The 15,050-nt window shown below is 42.6% G+C and overlaps 1 protein-coding gene across 1 annotated transcript in view; it reads right to left on the minus strand.

The window, feature by feature from the left end:
• Positions 1-15,050, minus strand: part of DNTTIP1 (deoxynucleotidyltransferase terminal interacting protein 1) — a 56,564-nt gene that overhangs the window by 37,328 nt on the left and 4,186 nt on the right. The window contains exons 2-7 of the mRNA XM_073606292.1: positions 13,760-13,830; positions 10,590-10,686; positions 5,958-6,056; positions 5,806-5,868; positions 2,990-3,046; positions 2,845-2,906 (exon numbers count right to left, since the gene is read on the minus strand). Coding sequence (XP_073462393.1) covers positions 2,845-2,906; positions 2,990-3,046; positions 5,806-5,868; positions 5,958-6,056; positions 10,590-10,686; positions 13,760-13,830 — 449 coding nt within the window. The remainder of the gene's footprint in view (positions 1-2,844; positions 2,907-2,989; positions 3,047-5,805; positions 5,869-5,957; positions 6,057-10,589; positions 10,687-13,759; positions 13,831-15,050) is intronic.

A 15,050-nucleotide genomic window follows, 5' to 3' on the forward strand; every position in this document is an offset into this window, starting at 1 on the left:
CGGCTTGCACAGGAGTCGTGTGCGTCTTTAGCTCAGTTTCAGGGTCGAATTCAGGCAGTAATTTGGCACCGATTCATCCCCGAAACGGAGAACAGGGACGCACCGGGTCCCTGCTGCGAGCCGCATCCGTCGGCGGTGTGAACCCAGCCTAAGAGCTAAAATGAAAATGACCTGAAAAAGTTTGAACAGATACTTCCCAGGGACGTCAAAAGAATAAGAATGTATGAAAATGTGCACTGCAGTACAAGACCTCCCCAGTGAAATTATTAACTGTTTTGCTAAATTTACTGAAATTAACACTATGGGGCAGGGGTAGGCAACCCCCGGCAATGGTGAGGCAAACGGCACTCGAAGCCTCTTTTGCTGGCACTCCACTCCCTCCCCATCAGCAGAGCAGCGCAGGGAAGTGTCAGTGAGACACTAATGTATTCCAATTTCAGAATTCCCCGCACCGCACCTGTACTGAGAGGGGAGGCACTGCGCCCCCCACACATTGTAAATGATGGGAAACACTGTTTGGTTCTCTAACTTTGCTGTAGCTGTGATTGTTAGCTTTTGTGATGAGGTAGAGATTGGGTGCAGTTCTGCTGTGGGGGGGGGTCCCTGTTTCCAGGAGGAGGACTATTATTGGCCACCACTGCTAAAGCTAATCACAGTCCTGCTAGCCCCGCCCTCCATCTGGAGGAAGATGACTTTTTTGGTTGCCACTACCAATGTCAGAAAGAAGGGATTTCACTGTGATTGAAAAAAAAACACAACCAGGTGAAATTATTCCTAAACCTTTTTGTCTCTTACTACTGAGCCCCGGCACTGTGTCCCTTTAAGCCACAGCCAGTATTTAGCGCAATGAAAAAATCACACCAAACTTTTGCTGCGGCGCACTTTTTTCTCAGCTTCGGGGGGCCCAACTTATGATCCTGCACGCGGGCCCACTGCTTTCAGAAAATGCCACTGACCTGAGCTCATCATTGCGCATCCATTCCATATGCTTGTATGAGACATCACATACAAGCACGTGGGCTGGATGCGAGAGGTGGATCAGTAGGATGAGAGTGCCAGGACAGGTAGATGTGTCTCATCTCTGCTTTCCTTCACCACTCTGCATATCACACATATCATAGATGAGAAGAGGGTACAGCGGTGGAGCAGATGATCAGGTGGGAAAGAAAAGCAGGGGGGGTAGAGCAGTGGTGCAGATGTGAGAGGAGGTGTATTGGTGGGGCAGATGAGCAGGGGGAACAGTAGTGGGGCAGGAGAGCAGAGGGTACAGTGATGGGACAGATGAGCGAAGGGGGGGGGGGGGGGGGTTTAGTGTTGGGAAGAAGAGCAGGGGGTACAGAGGTGGGGCAAATATACAGAGGAGAAATATATAAATATATATATATATATATATCCCATGTCTTAGACACAAGATTCTAGCCCTTCCTCAGAGTTGGACTTTAAAAGGGGCTTTTGGATAAGAAATGGAAATACCATTTGTCTGAGACCCACATGTGGACGCTAGGTTAACAGAAAATAAGAGTGCCACCTGCTGCTGAAATCCAGTACTGCAAATCCATTCCATTTCAAAAAGGACAGAACCTGCTGCTTAAAATATTAACAACAGGGAGTAATTTCAACTGTTGTATTCTAAATGGTAGTGTGCATTAGAAGAACCTCCATATTACTGTGTGAAATTCCAAAATAAACCTTTGAGGTGGCAGCTTTGCCTTCTTGTATACTCCATTGGTTTTGTTTCCCGCACGTGCTGGTTTGTGGCCCAGGGGGCTCAGTCCAATGGGATTAGGGACCAATGGCTGTAATTGGAATGCCACACACGTCAGTGGTAAGAAAATTCATTTGGTTTGTTGATATAAGAAATTATGGTTTTTAGAGGTTATTGCTTGTTATTTATGTTCTTGTCAATACAGTGTATAATTATTGTTCTATGTGTTATCATAGATTCGGATTCCCGAAGAAGCAACATTTTTTGCTGCCAGATGCAGAGATTTTTGGTGACATCTCTACCTCCCTCTGCTTGACCTGTGGAAAGTCCATCTATAAGAGATATCTGTTGGTAGCCTAACAAGGGCAGTATTATTGGTACACAGGGGTGTAACCAGTCCATGTGCTATTAGGATCAGATTTTAAAACTGGATCGTGTTTGTTCTTAATACATTAATACATTGATTTTACGACATAGTATAAATAAAATACATTTGCTTATATGGAGTTGTAACTCATTTATCTTGGTGCTGTAAAAAAAAAATCTAGGTGCTGAAGTGTTAGTAGTTTCATATAAAATATGGAATTTCTATTTAATTGGAAACACCTTCAGGGAAATCTATCACCCACTCTGCTGTTTGCTGCAGAAAGTATTCAAACTATTCTAAAGCCCTGCAATGACAAATTATTTCATACAGCCAAGGAGACTTCAGGAGGGGAGGAGGGGGTTTTCTCAGCTAAACACATCCACCTGCCTGTATGCCTAAGCTAAGGGCAGATGGATTCCTACATAGATCATCTGCCCTTACTCAAGATGGCCGTGTCTAGAAATGCCAGGGGGGGGGGGGGGGTTCTAAGTGATTACTCAGCAAAAAAAAACATGGAGACATGGATGGATGTATGGATGGATGGATGACTTGGCTTTAAATAATAAAAACGAATTAAAATAGTGCTTTTGGTTTGTGGTGCTCAGATACAGTGTGGTTCCACTATCTAAAATTGAAAAAAATGGCTTGCGTTGGTCTTTAATTCAGGAAATCCTGATCACACCTGAAATAAAATGAGACTAAACAGCCAATAAAAGAACATGATTCAGATAAAATCTAGACCATAAATTCTCATATTACTACTTGTACTTACGATGCGAGTCCTAAGGAATTTCGGTCATTGTGGGAGCTCAGTACAGGGGGGCGCCCTTTTCTCTGTGAGAAAGACAGTCTTTAGATAAGGCCTTCTAGTGTAGACTAAATTACAGTATATATTAATACTCTGAAGTCATACTAACCTTTTTGGGTATTGGACTCCTCCGCATGTTTGACTCCTCATCTACCTGCCTTGGTCGCTGAGCCAAAGACAAGGAAAACAGAAACTCAGATGCTACCAACAACTCGAAATATTTTATCTAATTCTTAAAACAAAATAACTTTAGGGTTATATATTCCTAAAGCTGAGCACAACTAGTGGTTAATTAAAATAAACATAACCAAGGTGTAGGCGCAATAAACTGATCCATAACTACCAAAATTAGCCAGAAATCTTTTAAAGGTGCTCCTGTTGTATAACCAATTATAAAAAATAACCAGGGTCATTTGGGTAGTTTCTGTTGTGATTATGATTTAAAAAGAGTAAACACAGTTGATTGATAATAAATGGCTTCAGCCAAACACTAACCATGAGTGAAAGAAAAGTTTGTGTTATCATTCATATTCTCTGAAAAATGGTCAAGAAATCATAAATTCTGCCAGTGTATGTAAACTTATGAGCACAACTAATATATATATATATATATATATATATATATATATATATATATATATATATATATATATATATATATATATATATATATAGCTCTGTATTATGCTCGGTTGATTCCTTGACAAAGGAGCATGCCTTTCACAGTGCGCATGCTTGGGAACGTGTTGTACGATGCCCGGTGACGCCACCACGCCCAGTGCTGTGGTCCAAGAGCGCTCCAGACCTCAGTCCAGTGTTAATTTCGTTGACTAAAACATTTTAGTCGACTAAATGCATACTATTTTAGTCTACTAAAATACGACTAAAACAACTTGAGATGACTAAAATGGGACTAAAACTAAAATGGCATTTTACTCAAAAGACTAAAACTAAATTGAAATTTGACTTCAAAATTAACACTGGTCTGTAGTGCATGTTCATACCTCAATACCACAAATAATAACATATGAGGTTTTTCACTCCAGCAGTTTATAAGGAGTTTGGAAATTGTAAAGAAATGTTAACGAATGCATTACAATTTAATTACACCCATTCGATTTTAGATGACTAAAATGAGTTTTAGTCGACTAAAATGTACTGGAGATTTAGTCGACTAAATATGACAAACTAATACAATTGCAGAAGACTTAAATGGGACTAAAACTAAAATGCCATTTTAGTCCTAAGACTAATGCCCTGTACACACACAGTCAGACATTGATCGGACATTCCGACAACAAAATCCATGGATTTTTTCCGACAGATGTTGGCTCAAACTTGTCTTGCATACACACGGTCGCACAAAGTTGTCGGAAAATCCGATCGTTCCTAACGTGGTGACGTAAAACACGTACGTCGGGACTATAAACGGGGCAGTAGGCAATAGCTTTCGTCTCTTAATTTATTCTGAGCATGCGTGGCACTTTGTGCGTCGGATTTGTGTACACACGATCGGAATTTCCGACAACGGATTTTGCTGTCGGAAAATTTTATAGCCGAGCCTGCTCTCAAACTTTGTGTGTCGGAAATTCCGATGGAAAATGTGTGATGGAGCCCACACATGGTCGGAATTTCCGACAACAAGGTCCTATCACACATTTTCCATCGGAAAATCCTATCGTGTGTACGGGGCATTAGACTAAAACTAAATCGAAATTTGCTGTCAAAATTAATGCTGCCCCAGTCTCAGCCCTCCACATCACCTAGCTGGTTTCCAGAGTCAAGCGGGCAGCGGCATACAAATGGAGCTTGTGGTGACCCCTCACCGAAGACAGATTATAACATGCTTATTTGTATCCACTGAAATGCGAGTTGCTAATTTTGTTGCTTTTAACAGTATATTTACCTAAATGTCTACACTTAGAGTGTCTTCCCTTCTTCTCTACATGTATTGGTGGTTGCTTCTGCTCTCTACAAGAATCTTGCCCTGAGTAGATGGGACATTTGCTCATAATTTTTTTTACCCATGGATGGACTTTGCTCATAATACTGGGACTAGTATTATTGGACTTTTTAACCCTGGAAGTGATCACCACATTGTGCATTTTTTTAACTCTTTAATTGTTATTGGCTGATCAAGCACAGTGCAGTACAATGTCAGTGAAATTAAGCAGTAGCCAAGGCCAAGTTAGGGCACCAAAGAGTGTCTAACACATATTTTTTAAGGAAAGGCCTCATAGTTTGTTTGGACAACATATATACAGAATGGATAATTAGTGGTTAAAAGGAATAAATGTAACCATGCTGTGCTTGTGATAACCTGACCCACAACAGAAAGGTACTTGGTAAACACAAATGGGGTATACTGTATATTTCAGAGTATAACTGCACTGTTAACTGCACTTCCCTGATTCTGGTCCCATCCTAATCGTCATCAGCAAACTTGCAAAAATATGTTCTTACACTCAATGCCAGGAGGCCACCAAGACAGTAATAGTAGTCTATGGGGGTTATTTACTAAAGAAAAATCCACTTTACACTGCAAGTGCACTTGGAAGTAAAGTCGCTGTAGATCCGAGGGGGGACATGCAAGGAAAATAAAAAACAGCATTTTAGCTTGCATATGATTGGATGATAAAATCAGCAGAGCTTCCACTAATTTCAGATCTACCCCTTAGATTTAGAGCGACTGCACTTCCAAGTGCACTTGCAGTGCAAAGTGGATTTGCCTTTCGTAAACAACCCCCTATGTCTTTTGGTAAGGTTCATGCTCTTGTTGCAAAACACCAGATCGGCAAATAAAGTCTTGGCTGTAAACAATGAAGAAATATATATATATGCAGTGTTGTAGCAGTCAGGGTACACAGGCAGTGAAGTATACCTGAAATTTTGGTTACTCTTAATACAAGTAAGAAATCATCTTACCTTCATTATGGGAGCCTCTATGGCAGTCTTCATTATCTTTTTGTCTGTAAAGAGACCCTTAGCCTGAATAAGATAAGAAAGAGGACCAGTTAAACAAAAAAAAAAAAAAATAAGGTAAACATCCAGCAACAAACTTGATTTTATTGAATCACCTGCTCAAGACAACTGCGGCATGTGTCACGGATTAGCTGCTCAGGGTCTACCTGATCCCCAACATTTTCTCTCACATTCAAAGCAGCTTTCTGAAAGAACTGAAAAAAGCAATAGAAATTTGTGAAAAATACTATGACATCACTGAACATTGTTGCCAACTGCCAGTATTTTTACTGGCAGCCAGTAAAAAACAGGCATTTTTCTCCTGCCAGTAAATGTCAGTAAAAGGAAAGGATTTCCAGTTAAAAATATGGTTGTGACGCTGAGCTCAGCCCTGCGCATGCACAGGTATGGTTTGGAGCCAGCCACGACCATCCGAGTGCATGCTAGTGTGTTTGGGCGGCGCAAGTGGGGGGGGTGGGTCTGGTGGAGGCAGTGCCTGAGCAGGTCATGTGATGCAAGGAGGCCTAGGGGAGCGGCCGGAGCCTCGTATGCGGGTCTGCGGTACGGGAGCAAGGCAAGCCGGGAGCGGGACTGTCAGTGCTGTTTGGACTGGAGTGGACCGAAAGGACCACCTGTCATGAAGAGAGACTGTCACTGTGACTCACAAGGGGACATGTCATGTTGGTGAGGAGTCATCATCATCTGTGCTGCTGTCAGTGTCACTATGACCTGTGTAGTAGGTCTACCCAAAAACGATGACATTCCCCCTCTGTGACGGGAGTCACTTTTGGGCACAGGGTGACTGAGAAAATATATCTTGGATTACTTAAAATGGAACAGTAATATTTATCCACAATATCTCCCAGGCTATATGTAAAGACTATTCTTGGTTTGTTTGAGTCTGAACTCAACAAATTAGTTGAGAGAGCTGACCACATTGGCCTCTAGAACTGGGTAGGAGATGGACAGTCTACTCATACTATAGTTTGTTGCCTACTAGGCTGAGGGGGGAGGGGGGGGGGATCACTGTTTGTATTGTTAATTGTTATTAGCTCCTCCCATTGTGAGAAGGAGTCTTGTGTTTAAACTTATGATAATGTATCATCTACTGCGTGAAGCTCGGTGACAACAAGTCTGACCTGTAGTGAAATCCTGATTTATCATAACAATGACCAGGCTGCTTAAAGGGATTAGTTAATGAGCTCATGTTAATTAGGTTTCCGGTCACAGGTGTATTTTCAGAGTAATATGAGCAGGAGGTATACACCTCCTCTTTTTACTGTATATAAGACTTGTATTCCTTTCAATAAAAGTTCATTCCTGTTTGACCCTCAACACAGAGCCTCGTCTCGTACTTGGGGGGGAGAATTATTTGTATGGGTTTCTTGTTCGGCTGGCTGGAGTGTTCAGTAGCTGCCCTTGTGTTCGGGAATGGAATGTCCTAAACCACTTTAACCTCTTTCATTACACCCTCTGTCGTTACACCCTCCTTTATCAATTGGCTGGAATTAAAGGGGTTGTAAAGGTAAAAACTTTTTCACCTTAATGCATTCTATGCATTAAGGTGAAAAAACTTCCAACAATACCGCCGCCCCCAGCCCCCCCGTTTTACTTACCTGACCCCTCGAAAGTCAGCCACTCGCTACCGACATCCATTTCGCCACTCAGCCTGGCCGCTGATTGGCTACAGTGGATGGATTGAAAGCAGCGCAGCCCTTCGCTCGCGCTGCTGTCAATCACATCCAATGATGCGGCGCGCCGGGGGCGGGGCCGAGTGATACAGTGAGCGGCTATAGCCGCCGGCTGTATCACGGGAGCGCGCCCGCAAGAACTAACCACCATGCGAGGGAGCTCGCATTAAGGTGGTTAGTTCTTGCGGGGAGGAGCTGAAACAGCCGCCGAGGGACCCCAGAAGACCAGGTTCGGGGCCACTCTGTGCAAAACAAGCTGCACAGTGAAGGTAAGTATAACATGTTTGTTATTTTTTGTTAAAAAAAAAAAAAAATTACCTTTACAACCCCTTTAATTTAATATTCTATTGACTGAACTTTTACTGTCATGGCATAGCTGTGAGGCGTCAGCCAAAAGAAGAAAAATGATTCCAACCAATATTGAACAGAGGGATGATGTCACTGTATCTGGGAAGACTTCAGAAGTAAATGAGCTTGTCCAATATACAGATATTCAACAATTATTCTCTCAAAATAATTATTTTACCTCTAACTTGTGATGGGAATACTAAAGTGGTTCTAAAACCTTAAGGTTTTTCCCCTAATGCATTCTATGCATTAAGGTGGAAAACCTGTGCTGCAAAATCCCCAACCCCCACCCCCTTTACTTAATTGAGCCTGGTCCGATCCAGCGGATCGGCGGCTCTCCTGACGGGGGGGTCTGCGCTGATTGTTTATCAGCGCAGCCCCCCCTCAGATGCCCACACTAGACCACCAGGGAAGCCCCCAGCATGTGGATGGCCAGGTACATCCCCCATGGCCATCCACATGTGAAAAAACATGCCCAAAATATGCCAATCAGTGCCCACAAAAGGGCACTGACTGGCCCCTCTGTGGCACATTACAAAACAGGGATGCCCAGCAATGCCACCCATTAGTATCATCAGTGCCACCCATCAGTGCCCACCCATCAGTGCCGCCTACAAGTGCCCATCAGTGCCGCCTACAAGTGCCGCCTATCAGTGCCATCTCATTGGTACCACCTCAATGGTGCCCGTCAGTGCAGCCATATTAGTGCCGTCAGTGCAGCCATATTAGTGCCCGTCAGTGCAGCCATATTAGTGCCCGTCAGTGCAGCCATATTAGTGCCCGTCAGTGCAGCCATATTAGTGCCCGTCAGTGCAGCCATATTAGTGCCCATCACTGAAGAAGAAAACGTACTTATTTACAAAAAAAAAGTAACAGAAACAAAGAAAAACGTGCAGAGGTGATCAAAAACCACCAAAATAAAAGCTCTATTTGTGGGAACTTAATGATAAAAAATTTGTTTGGGTACAGTGTAGTAGGGCTGGGAAAAAAATCGATTTGAATCTTGAATCGAGTTGAGAGGTCAAATCGATTCAAATCTTCTTCAAATCGATTTTTTTTTTTTTTTAACAGCACCGCGCCGGGCCTGAGGAGCTGCGGGGACGATTTTTCAGGCGAGGCCGCAGCTTCGGCCTAGTCCGTGAGGCCCGACGCTGTGCATGGGTGGGTGGGTGCGTAGGCGGGGTAGTGGGCGAGGCTGTTGGTGAAACACCGCTGTGTATTGGAGGGCTGTGATATCAGAAGGAGGAGGGGGTGGGGGGATCACAAGGACATTCCCGGGCTGCAGAGAGAGAGAGAGAAGGGAGGGTAAGTCAGAGCTGCCTGTATGCACTGTGCTCAATATATGACAATACCCCCATATGACATCACACAGCAATGTGCTCATCACTGTATACTGACATGCTACATCACTGAATACTGACACACTACATCACTGAGTGATGTAGCGACGTGTCAGTATACGGTGATGTAGCGACGTGTCAGTATACGGTGATGTAGCGACGTGTCAGTATACGGCGATGTAGCGACGTGTCAGTATACGGCGATGTAGCGACGTGTCAGTATACGGTGATGTAGCGACGTGTCAGTATACGGTGATGTAGCGACGTGTCAGTATACGGTGATGTAGCGACGTGTCAGTATACGGTGATGTAGCGTGTCAGTATACGGTGATGTAGCGTGTCAGTATACGGTGATGTAGTGTGTCAGTTTACGGTGATGTAGTGTGTCAGTTTACGGTGATGTAGTGTGTCAGTATACGGTGATGTAGTGTGTCAGTATACGGTGATGTAGTGTGTCAGTATACGGTGATGTAGTATGTCAGTATGAGGTGATGTAGTGTGTCAGTATACGGTGATGTAGTGTGTCAGTTTACGGTGATGTAGTGTGTCAGTATACGGTGATGTAGTGTGTCAGTATACGGTGATGTAGTGTGTCAGTATACGGTGATGTAGTATGTCAGTATACGGTGATGTAGTATGTCAGTGATGTACAGTGATGTAGTGTGTCAGTATATACAGTGATGTAGTGTCACCTGTCACCACCGAGCTTGCCTCAACCTGCTGTTGTTGATAGGTACATTTTCCTTGCAAAGAATGTTTAAAATGCACTTAAATTTTTTTTGAAATTTTTGTTTGTTGATGCACTTTAAGATAATAATAAAAAAAAAAAAAAAATCAGATTCGAATCGTGAATCGAGTTTTTTATAAAAAAAAAAAAAAAAAAAAAAAAAAAAAAAAAAAATATCGCAGATTTTTTTTGGGGGGAAAATCTCCCAGCCTTACAGTGTAGCATGACCGCGCAATTGTCATTCAAATTGCCACAGCACTGAAAGCTGAAAATTGGCTTGGGCAGGAAGGTGTCTAAGTGCCTGGTGCCTGAAGTGTTTAACCCCCCTGGCAATCTAAGTCTGAACCAGGAAGCGTTCTTGAGCTTTTCCTGGTTCAGCAGCTACAAGAGAAATCCAGTTAACAATAGCCCACCAAGTCCTTTCTGCTGTGCATCATAAACCAATAATTGTACTTTTGGCCCAGATCATAGGTTCAATTTTAAAACTCCAAGCTTTGTACCAACTTCAGCCATCAGCTTGTTTTTAACCCCTTACTGCCATGTCCTATTCCACAAACAACTGGCTACCTTTAGGAAGAAAGCTGTGAAGTATGGCATACGTCATGGAAGCCCTTAAAGAAGCATCCTGTAGACAGCACTTACCTTCATGTACTTATTAAAAACATTCTGAATTTCCTCATTAATGCTTGGCTGTAGAACAGCACGAAGAAGATCCATGGACACAGCTGGGTCAGTAAAACTGCAAAATATAATGAGAACTGCAAGACATGACTATGTAGCAAAAACAAGACTATTTGACTTATTTTATAAGACAAAATGCAAGTTGGCAAACAATAAGGGTTTGAAGTTTACTATCTAGACCAGTGGTTCTCAACTCCTGTCCCCAGGACCCACTAACAGGCCAGGTTTTAAGTATTACCTTGGGGAGATGCAGACTAGAATACTGCAATCACTGAGCAGAAAATTATACCACCTGTGATGTATTTCAGTTATCTTGCAAACCTGGCCTGTTGGTGGGTCCCGAGGACAGGAGTTGAGAACCACTGATCTAGACTACACTCTGAAAGGCTTGTGCAAGTAACCACACTGTGCAAGGATTTTAGAGCTGAACTCCCATCAAACAGTTAAAACACAAATGAAATAAACATAAGGGAGTTGTTTTACTTGACAAAGGATTTGCATTTCTGTCCATCTGTAACATAGTCCTGAGATGTACACAGCTCTGCCACACAGCACTGTCCTGTCAGGCAAGATAGGAGATCGTTTTTTCTCTGATGAAGTTAAAGAGGAGTTCCACCCAGGAGCTACATTAAAAAAAAAATTAAAAGTCAGCAGCTACAAATACTGCAGCTGCTGACTTTTAATTGGACACTTACCTGTCCCAGGGTCCAGCGATGCGGTGGATCGAAGCCCCGATCGTCACCCCCCTCCACTCGTCGGCGCCGGCATTTCAACTGTGGGCGCCGGGCTGTGGCTTCACACCCTGGCACCCACTGCGTGATTGGCCGCTCAATCACCTGGGACCTGTAATGGGTCCCAGATGATTGACAGGAGGGAGGGAGCAGAGCCGAGCCCTTCCTGTGCCGAGGGGGAAGTGATGTCACCAGCCCAGGCAAAGGAAGAGGCAGACTATGAGGGACCACCTAGCAACAGGCATTTAGAGGCAAGTTAAAAAAAAATACCCAAATGTTTTTTTGTTTTTGTTTTTTTTAGAATTTTTCAGGTATTTTTGTTTTTTTGGGTGGAACCCCACTTTAAGTAACTCTTAATTTTGAGGTACAGCCTGGGACCACTCCCTTGTCCCCCTTCTTGGTGGTATCACAATGTTCAGGCTTGTTTGTCATGTTTATGCTCTAATGTACTACATTATGTCACAGATAACTAGTAGGCTGTAAACACTGGATTGTTTCTTTGTTTTGATGTATTCAATTGTATATTTAAACATACAATAAGGTTGCCTTCTGATTTAAAAAATAGGTTACAATTAATTAATACAAAGATGCAATAATTTGTGCCTTTTTGTAGCTGAAGTCCAGCTTTAATGCACAACAATTAGCATGGAAACAGATAAAATGTACACAAACTAAATTCTTGGCTATTTTGTTTTTCACCTAGATAAAACTTGAATGCACCAAACTGTGCACTAGAAAACCCACACCGTAAGAACTAGTGGTGCACCAAAATAAAAACTACCAATTCAGGGTAACCCAATTCTTTTGTAAAATATAAGAGATAATGTTATGCCAAGTAAATAGATACCAAACATGTTTTAAAATTGTATGCGCCAGTGTAATGGCAACAAACGGCGTACATTTTACTATCCATAGACAATGCTTTAAAAACCTTTACAGATTACCACTTTTGATTTACAGAGGAGGTCTAGTGCTAGAATTTCTGCCCATGATCTTACATTTGCGGTATTATCTCACTTATGGGGCAATCACTGTTTGTGTGCATGCGGGACTGACACACACGTTCACCTTTCCGCCTGAGCACTTTTTTTCTTTTTTTTTACACTGTTTAAAAAAAAATAAAAATTGTATCACTTTTATTGCTGTCACAAGGAATGTAAACATCCTTATGACAGTAATAGGCATGTGACGGGTACTCTTTATGGAGAGATCTGGAGTTAATAAGACCCCAAATCCCTCCACTGCCCTTAACCTCCCTGGTGGTTTTCCCGAGTGTGGCTCGGGGTTAAAATTCAGGACCATTAGCGGTAACCCCGAGCCACACTCGGGATTACATCGCAGGATCAGGGTGTGCCTTTACTTACCTTGTCCCCAGGATCCTGCGATGTCCCCCGCAGTGTCCGTGGGCTCTGTCCTCCTCCGAAGCCTCTCCTTGCCAGGCTCCGTTCCCTGCGAGCATCGCGACGCACGGGGGGCGGAGCCTGGCGGCAAATTAAAAAAAAAGTAAAAATCATAACACATACAGTACTGTAATCTTACAGATTACAGTACTGTATGAAATTATTTCACATCCCTTTTGTCCCCAGTGCTTTGGCCCATGCCCTGCATGCAGTTTTATGTGATATACACTGTTCTTTCTGCCTGGAAACTGGAGATTGTCCATAGCAACCAACAAGTGTCCCTTTATGTCAAAAGTGGCTTTAGACCAGCTAGAAAACAGCGATAGTAAATTAGAACACTTGCAGAATTGAGCGATAGTGAATTGTGGGGAAATTTATTTTATTACTATTTATTTTTATTTTTTTTAAATATTTATTTTTATTTATTATTTTATAATTTATGTTTTTGTGTTTCAAACTTTATCATACCCGGGATATCTACTAGACTCTTAAGAATTACAGACCTACAATATAAAACGCCAAATTTCCATGCAAAATAATTGTACCGCTTTCAGCACCTAAAATCCGAAATAATCATACCGCCAGGGAGGTTAAAAGCATTCAAAAAACCAAGATCTGTGTTTTCAAATGCTTTTTATTTTTTTTTAAATGGCGCCATTGAAATCCAGGCAAACTGAAAGTAATCTCAGGACATCCCTTCTGGGTTACCATGGCAGAGAGCCGATCTAAGCCAATCAGCCCTCGGCTTTCCGACCAGCCAGATTAATGATAAAAGGTTCCCTTTAATTCTGTATGTGTATGGTTTGTGTTCTCATACAGACATTTTGAATGAATTAATGGGACAAAAAGTTTAACTAACTGGCAAAAACCAGCAGAAGAGGCACAGCTACGCTATCTGAGAATGCAGTGATCAATGCAGGAAGAAAAAGACTGACACTTATTCATCTAAAATCCAACAATATTTCTGTATATATACGCTTTATTTGGCTCGATCTCCTACCTGACTGATACATGAGCACGCCGTCCTCTGCGCTGAACCTGACGATGTTTAATCATAATGTTCCAGGGGCTCTGAGAAATTAAAACAGCCATTGTCAGTTTTTACTGAGTCCAAAATAAATAAAACTATGAGACAGGTACAAATTATGAGACGTGTACAAATAACGAAATCCTATCAACATCTACAGCTGCCATAATATGTCCTTCTCACATTACAAATTAATCTGCTCTTGTGCCCTCACTTGTTTTCCTTAGAAAAATCATAATTAATTCATCAAACAGGATATCCATCCAAAAATTTAGCAGAGAGGTTTAGGTGCCCACAATATGTTGGCATAAAAGTCCAACACCAAAACTTTTTTATTATTATTTAAATCCAAAAAAACCCCAAAAAACTAACAAACATGTCTATACTTACCTGCGCTGTGCAATGGAATTGCACAGAACGGTTGCAAACCTTCTCTTCTCAGGTCACAAGTCGGCGTGCTCCTGGGCCCTCCTCTCTGTCCAGTGCACCCATGGAAAGCGGCTTCCCATGCGGGCACTCATGCGTGCTTGCTCCCAAGCCCCTCTGCTGCGTCCATTAACCACTTCAGCTCCGGAAGGTTTTCCCCCTTCCTGACCAGGCCATTTTTTGCAATACTAGATGTGCAAAGCTGGTAGAGACATCCCCAAAAAGACTTGCAACAAAAGGTGGTTCTACAAAGTATTGAATGAGGGGGGCTGAATACAAATGTACGCCACACTTTGGAAAACCATTTATTATTTTCCTTCCACTTCACAATTATGTGCCACTTTGTATTGGTCTATCACATAAAATCCCAATAAAATACATTTACGTTTTTGGTTGTAACATGACAAAATCGGAACAATTTCAAGGAGTATGAATACTTTTTCAAGGCAGTGTACAGGTACAAACTATGCATGGGACTTCTTCTTTAATGCAAGGAATGCATTAACGTAAAAAACGTTTAGGTTTTATAACCATTTTAAAGAGGTTGTAAACCTCCATGGGGAAGTTGTACCTATAGGTAAGCCTATACTAAGGCTTACCTATAGGTACTGTAAATATCTCCTAAACTTTACTATATACGCTGCCGCTGACTACATCAGCGCATGCTCACTGAAGGAACGACCCGCTCGTCCCGTTTCTTCAGGGCCTTGCCGTGACCGGCGGCACCCGTGAGCATGCGCGGGATTGGCTCTGGCCAATTACAGCACCGGAGCCTACATACCCAGAAGTAACTCCGAGAAACATGACGGCCGTGTGAGCGGTGTGCCGACACCGATCC

This window comes from Aquarana catesbeiana, linkage group LG12, assembly GCF_042186555.1.
Source record: "Aquarana catesbeiana isolate 2022-GZ linkage group LG12, ASM4218655v1, whole genome shotgun sequence".
Taxonomy (NCBI): domain Eukaryota; kingdom Metazoa; phylum Chordata; class Amphibia; order Anura; family Ranidae; genus Aquarana; species Aquarana catesbeiana.